This window comes from Vitis vinifera, chromosome 8 (assembly GCF_030704535.1).
Source record: "Vitis vinifera cultivar Pinot Noir 40024 chromosome 8, ASM3070453v1".
NCBI lineage: Eukaryota > Viridiplantae > Streptophyta > Magnoliopsida > Vitales > Vitaceae > Vitis > Vitis vinifera.
In genome coordinates, this window is record NC_081812.1 from 21359487 (window position 1) to 21367484 (window position 7998).

Here is a 7998-nt window from a genome sequence, read left to right on the forward strand (position 1 = left end):
TCAATTTTTAATATATTTATATGGTTTTTTTTTGTTTATATAAAACCATTATAAACAATATTTACAAATATACATAAATGCGAAATATAGGTTTCTAGTATGTATGAAACCAACTTAAAATGTATTTATACTAAATATATAAGACATTTGTATTTGTATTGATCATATAAGTTTTATATATGCTTGCATATTACACATTAAGGACATTATTGGTATTTAACACCGATAAATTCTTCAAATGTCGTTGAGATCAATTACGCATAGACTTCTATCATTTAAATCAAAATATGTATTTTATGTAGATCTTAGGTCAATTGGCAAGAAAAGAGCCCCTTAAACACAATTATCCCTTTCATTAAAGAAGAAAGAAAGAAAGAAAGATAGGCCTATGACTGTGCTTGGGTGCATCTTATTTTTATTTTTGGGGATTTCAAGAATAACGGGCCTTCAATTTCTTAACCAAACTCCACATTCCAATGTTGGAGCACTGGAACCATATTAAGAACAGCTCAAACCATAAGTATGAGACACATTTTCAATTGGTTTCTGGGTAGTCAAATATTAATTTCTAATTTTGATTTTATTATTTTTTATTTTAATTTTTTTTTTAATTAACTTCTATACGCTATATTGGCAACTGGCTTAACCGGCACAGGGTCTATTATATGCAGATATTTTTCTAAAGATGTCTCGTAATAATGCCTGAATGCATGCTTAATTAACGCTGATTAGACGTTTCTATGGATGTGTAGGTAATGGGTGTATGCTTAATCAATGATGACTAGGTGCCTTATTCAGACTTCCACGTCATATTTCCAAGTAGGACAATGGTGGAATTGAATTCCATATTCCAATCATTTTTTATTTTTTATTTTGGTAAAAATTGCATTGCAGAGGTAACTGAAAACCTTATTTTTCATAAATAAAAATTAAAATTCTATAAGATATTGACACCATGCCAAAGCTTCATCTATTTAATTATTCTAAATATTTTCTCAAAATTCATAGCCAAACAGCATAACCACCAAACTAACCATTTGTACAACCCAAATCCCCATATGTAACATGAAGAAAAATGTAACAAAACATGAAGAAAATAAAATAAATCAACAAAACCCCGAATAAACCCTTAAGAAAGAAACCTTTTAGGACTAAAAACAAACCAGATTTAATCTTAAAATGAAACTCTGGCTATGATGATGTCGGATTCAGGCGCCAATGCCTGTTGGCTTCTTCAACTCGTCGTTCAAATGAATGAAATCCCCCTCATTTGATTGCCCCTTTTTGTCGCCGCTGCTACTACGCCGATCAGTTTTTCCGGCGTATGGTTTGCTGCCGGTTCTATCGCTTTCTCTGTACTTGCCGGAATCGATAGGTCTATGCGGTGTGAATGGACTAGTGGCGAATTCCGACCGGAGATCATCGATGGATTTTTTCAGTAACCCATTCTCCGCTTGGAGAACCTCGAGGTGCCGCTTCACCATCATGGACGTCTCTACCATGTCAGCGTTTCCGGTCAGATTTGAAGGTGGGGAAGGCTTGGCGTCCTCCTTCGAATCACCGCTGTCCACATGTTCGATCCCAATTTTGTTCATCACGAGGAAGGGAATCTTCCGGAACGAAATCGCGGAAGTCGAATTCTTCGCCCCGTTCTCCGTCAACGCGGTCTTCACCTCGGCCGGAACCCTAAGCCCCCACCGAAAACTCAGCACGGCGCCTTTCCTCATCGGCAGCACCGTGTTCGCGCTCAAATCCACGCCAGAAAACAAACCGTTGATGACGCTGGCTGCTGACACCCCCTCCGGCGGAGAAACCCCAATCTTATTGCCGGAAAACACGCCGTTCACCGGAAAATACCCCTCTGACTTCTCAACGACCTCCACTGTCCCATCCTCCTCATCCGAAACAACGCCGTTTGGTTCAGATTTCAATATATGATTAACAAAAGCCGACGACTGCGATTTCTTGATACAAAAATCACCAAATCTCGGCTTGAAGTGGAGAAAAAAGCTAGGGTTTCCACGACCCAACATATTGAATTCGGCCGTCATCATCATGGAACTCGAATTCGGCGATCCGAACGGTCCAGACCCGGTTTTCACAATGAGACTGAACGGATTCCACGAATCGTTGGGCCGGTAAGCGAGTTTCAGCGAGGGACCGGAATCGAAGAACGAGGCGAGACTGAGAGTGAGTTCCTTCGACTCTCCAGCAACGACTCCAGATTGAAACGGCAAACCCAAAACATTGATCGGAACTTTGGCTCTGAACAGAGGCTTCTGATCTTCTCGAAACTTAAGAGAAGCCTTCATCTTTGAAAGTAGAAGATCGAATCTTGGGAGTGGAGGGGTAGACGTGCTGGGAGAAGAGAGCTTGGCTTTATATCTTCACTTCAAAACATGATATTACCATTTTTGTTATTTTTTAATATTCAAATTTCAAAATTTTTATGGGCTTTTAGCAAATGGAATTAGTAGGATACTAGTTGGAAATGTGCTGAGCTGGCAAACTGTAAGCCGTTCAAATTTTTTTGAAAATTTAAAAATTTGGAGAGACGTTTGCTTTGCCGGGCTTCGCTGATCCGCGCCTGTGGGGTCCCCAGTCTCCATTTGGGACTCTGATTTCGTCATGCGGCAAGTTTCAGAGCATAATTATGGATTGGTGATTTGTTGACTTGCATTGATGTCACTGCATCTTATCAATTAGGAAAAAAATGATTGATTTTATCGATAAATTATTTAATTAATAGCGCATTATTCTTTCTTAGGTGGGACCAATTTTCTTCAACCATGTTTGGTTTTTTTTCCTTAGGCTATGTTTTGTTTTAAAAAGTATTAAAGAAAAAGAAAAAATATATATATTAATGAAGATGATTTTCATATTTAATTTTATTATGAAAAAATATAATTAAAATTAGGAAAAAAACTTGTATAATTTTAAATTATTTAATCTTTATATAAAATAATAAAATAAGTAAAATGAGTTTTAAGTAATAAATAAAAATAATTTATTAATTTTAAAAATAAATTCTTTATTTTTCTTCCCTTGATTTTTTCATTAATCAAATATAACCTTATGATTTTTCTCTTATTTTCCATAAATTATGGAAAATATTTTTAACTTTTTTAATACTTAAATTTTTTTGCCGTATTAAAAAAATTATAAATACTTTCTAAAATTATTATTAAACACCCTTTAAAAAATAATCACATAATGGAATTTAAATCATAAATAAAGTATAGTTTTTTCTTTGTTTTTATATTATGAGAAAGTGATTTTAAAGGGTTTGAATTTTTGCTTGAAATTTTTTAAAAAGTGATTTATGTGGTATTTAAGGAAAAATAAGAAGATTGAGATTTGGAACATGGATGAAGCACGAGGTAATCGTGGCTTTACTTTTTGAGAGAGAGAGAGAGAGAGAGAGAGAGAGAGAGAGAGAGAGAGAGAGAGAGAGAGAGAGAGAGAGAGAGAGAGAGAGAGAGAGAGAGGGGAAGGGGTGAACATGTGACCACTATGTAAGACAAAATCCACCAATTGTGGCTTTTGTGGGGCTATCAAAACTTTAAGGTATTGTGTTTGGCTATCCCCTCACATCTTTTTTATTGTTTAAAATATACATATATTTAAAAAAAATCATTTAAAATAATAAAATTTGAAGTATTATTGAATTAATTTATCAAGTCTAAAAAATTGTTTGAAAGTGATTCTTGTTAAAGCATTCTGATTGTATAACACTCGTGTTACCAACACTTTGATTATAAATGTTTTTTTAAAAAAAAAAAACAAAAAGAAATTGAAAAATACAATTTAAATTCTTATTATTAATTTGCTCATTAACTTTTTTTTATCTCGAGAATGATTTAAGTTATTGTCATTATTATTTTCTATGAACTAAACAAGTTGAAATTTATTCATCATTTTGAATTTCATCTTCGTCTTTTTGCTTTTTGAGTTAAATAACTAGTATTAACCTATATATAAATAAAAAAAGTAAAATAATTATGTTATGTTTGGTTTCTGAAAAATGCAAAAAAAATAAAATTATGAGGAAAAATGAAAGAAAAGAAAAAATAAGCAAATAAATATAAATTTCTTTCACTTGTTTGATTATCCATGAAAATTTCAAGGGAAAAAAAATATTCGTTTTCTTTTATTTGGTTAACCACGAAAAAAAGTTGAAGAAAAATTGAAAGAAAACAAAATCAATAAATTTGTCTTAGATGATTATCAATTTGTTGAATAATAAAATAAATCAATTCAATAAAAAAAAACTATAAGGAAAACAAAATCAATAAAATTTGTCTTAAATGATTATCAATTTGTTGAATAATAAAATAAATTCATCTAATGAAAAAATTATTGAAAACGTGAATTTTTGGACATGAAACATTGCTTATAAAAAGTCTATGCTATTAATTTTTTTATTAATAATTATAAGATTTATGAATAAAATTTTCCTCGTGTGCGATACAAATAAAACATACGAGTAATAATTATTTTTTATTTTAAAGGGAACATTTAAAGCTAATAAAAAGCTCTTAAAAAAAAATCAGAAGGATTTTTTGAATCAAAATTTAGAAATAAAATATGTTCATATGATGTAAAAATAAAAAACTACTATATAAAATATAAAATTCAAAATTAAATAGGATTTTCTAAATCTAAATTTTAAAATTAAATTTGTAAAAATAAAAAGATACAATATAAAATATTTTTTATTTTAACATAGTTATTTTTAAATTTAAATTTAGGGAATCTTTTTGAATTTTGAATTTTATATTTTATATAGTAGCTTTTTATTTTCAAGGTATGTGTAAATATTTTATTTCTAAATTAAGATGTAGAAAATATTTTTTAATATTGCTTTTTATCGACAGCAATCAAACCATCAAGAAACATTAATACATTCATTATCAAAGTCTGACTTCAATTATGGCAAACACAAATATGGTGAAAAAACAAAGCATGTCTTTAGCAAACACAAATATGGTGAAAAAATAAAGCCTTGGAATAAGGAATATAGAAATAAAATAAAAATGGAGAAGAAAAGGTCCTTGGAGGTCGGACTCTTCAAGAAGACCGGTGAGCTCTGCGTTTTATGTGATGCTGAGGCCGCCATCATCATCTTCTCTCCGAGCAGGAGGGCCTTTGTCTTTGGCCATCTTTGGCCACTCCTCTACGAACACTATTATCAATCGCTTCCTCCATCGCGATACCAACTCTCGTGCACGTCTTCTAGTGAAGACGATACTGGCCCGACAAATTTTTCATCGCCTTTTCCCTTATCTTCTTCTCTTATTTTTTAAGAAAACTAGAGGGAAAAATATTAGGATATTTTCTTTAATATTTTCCTTTATATTTTTTTTTCATCATGTTTTTCATATCATCCAAACTAAATAAAATAATTTTCCATGATGTTTTTTCTTTTTCTTAGCATTTTTTGGGAACCAAGCATAGGTGATGTTTGTTTTTTTTGTTTTTTACTGAAAACAATTTAGTTTTAGAATTTAGGTTGTTTGTTTTTTTACTTTTTTCATATCTTATTATAAACTTTTTACTAAATAGAAAAAATTAAAATATGTAGTTTTTTCTAAATAGAAAAAATAACATATTGATTTTTTTTACTTTTTAATACTTAATATAAATAAAATATTACAAAAACAAACAACCTAATACTTAATACTATTAATCATTAATGTTCTATTTAGAATTAAGTAAAAAAACAAACACCACTATAGTCTTAGTATTAGAAGGGGTATAAAATGGTTTTCTGATATGAGAAAATAAATATGCCAAAAAATAGCATATCGTCCTAGCCACTAGGGTTGCTTCCAAAATTGGAGTAAGACGATTTTCCCACTACTCCTTATAATACATGCTAACTATTGAATTCCTAAGTTAATGGCTTTATTTTGATTACATTCTAGACAACCAAGTTATAATTTGTTCATCGATTAATAAATGTATCTCACCATAAACAATATATGGTTGGTTTTGGAAATAAAATGGAGTTTCCCTTTTGCTAAAATTCCCTTATATAGGGCTGAAATGCATTTTAGTCTTTTAGTTATTTGCCATCACATTTAAAGCTCAATATTTTGATAAGAATGGTATTTTGTCCCTCAAGCATGTTTAAATGGTATTTTGTCCCTCGAGCATGTTTAAAAGTCAATGGACAACATATTATGTTTTTTTAAAAAAAGGCTAAAATATAAAAAAGAAAACATTTTTCATCAAAGTTCAGAGTTATCCGCACTTTGTAACTATATGCAAAAATCATAAATAGACATATAAATATCTTTATAAAATTTAAAATCAAAATTGGTAGTTGAAATCTTTTAAAGTCATTTGAAATTTTATATTTTAAGGTTACCAACTTAAAATTGATTTTACTTTATGCTTAAACTAATGTTGGAATCAAAGTTTTTTTTTTTTTTAAAAAAAAAAACATTTCCTTTTATAGTTTTGTCATTTATAAAGGTTTTATAATTAATGGTCAAATGTTACCCTTTAACAAAATTATGGGACAGAATATTGAATTTTGAATGTAAGGAGGCAAAGAATAAAACACGGAAATATGCTTCTAAATTTATATGCGTAATTAAAATGATAATTAAAAAAATATGAGACACAAAACACCTCAAACCTATTCCAAAGTACAACTTATTTTCAAAACGATTTTTATTTTTATTTTTTTCTAAATAAAGTCTAATCGTTCATGTTATATGGGTATAATTTTTTTTCTTGGTAACATGCTTCTAATTGAGTTGACCGAAGACCGACTTCTTAGATTCTATCAACAATCGTAACGCCCATATGTCATCATATATTTGTGTCCTTCTATGTATATTTTATATCTTTTTTATACCACTTTAGGAAGCTTATACATAGGTTAATTCTGCTGCATAATCATAATTTTATTATTGCAATGATGAAAAACAACACTATAATATTTTTTGGTTTACCTTCTTAAAGTTGACTATTCTGTGAACTTTGACTTACGATATATCCACTTTTGTTCTTACAATTGTAAAGCATTCATCATATTGTTTTCTTTGTTTGAGGTGCTAAAATATGGAAGGGGTTGGAGGGAAGGGAGGTCATCTGAACACTCGATATGCACCATGTCACAAGTATGATATCAAATGTCACTTTAGTAAAATAATATTAGGCTCGGATTTATTTTTTGAGATATGAAATCATGGAAAATGCGTCAAAAATATACATTGACGCAAGTTAAACAAAATCATAGTTTTTACTATAACAAATGATAATTAATCTTACTCTCTAAATATTTAAAATAATTTTCATCATTATATGCCTTCGCGATATATTGCTTTACAAGTTTTATGAACAATTTATTGATAAATTATTTATTTTATTATTATTGTTATTGTAAGTATAGAATAGTAAAATAAATTTTGGGTTAAAATAACATGTTTGGCACAATAAAAAAATAAAAAAAATGTGTTAGACCCTTTTTAAAACTTATATTCAATGTGGTATCTTTCTCATCACGTGAATATTACACCATCCTCTCATAAAGATAAAACATCGATTAACAATTAAAATTTTGATTCAAAAATAAAGTCGCAATTGTCCATCGAGTTTTTAGTTCAAATATGAAGTATTAATTGACAATCGATGCTTCAATTTTATTTTTTATTTCTAAATAATGTTATGCTTCTTATGTGACGATAAAAATACCATTTTGAATATAAGTTTTGAGAAAATGGTTAAATTTATTTATTTTTCCCATAAAATAGCCATTTTGGTAACACATGTACCATGCCATAATAATGACATGAAGCACTAATTTAGTAAAATTACATTAAGTTAATGTTTATTTGATTCGACAATATTTCAATAAATACATGTGGGATCACACATCAACATACCACTGTTTTTTTTTTTTTTTGCTACTCTCACTTTTTTATTTTATTTTTTATCAATTGCTAAACAAAACCATGTTAAAGAACGACTAGTTTCAATCCATAG

At 29.4% G+C, this 7998-nt stretch overlaps 1 protein-coding gene across 1 annotated transcript; it reads right to left on the bottom strand.

The window, feature by feature from the left end:
• Window positions 1-947: 947 nt before the first annotated feature.
• Window positions 948-2424, bottom strand: LOC100260592 (uncharacterized). Its single transcript, XM_002278919.4, has one exon. The coding sequence runs from the start codon at window positions 2310-2312 to the stop codon at window positions 1209-1211; it is 1104 nt and encodes a 367-aa protein (XP_002278955.1). The 5' UTR covers window positions 2313-2424; the 3' UTR covers window positions 948-1208.
• Between the last annotated feature and the right edge of the window lie 5574 nt (window positions 2425-7998).

Excerpts from the sequence above, each read along its gene's own strand:
- LOC100260592 (XM_002278919.4), bottom strand. The coding sequence starts at position 2,312 with ATGAAGGCTTCTCTTAAGTTTCGAGAAGATCAGAAGCCTCTGTTCAGA.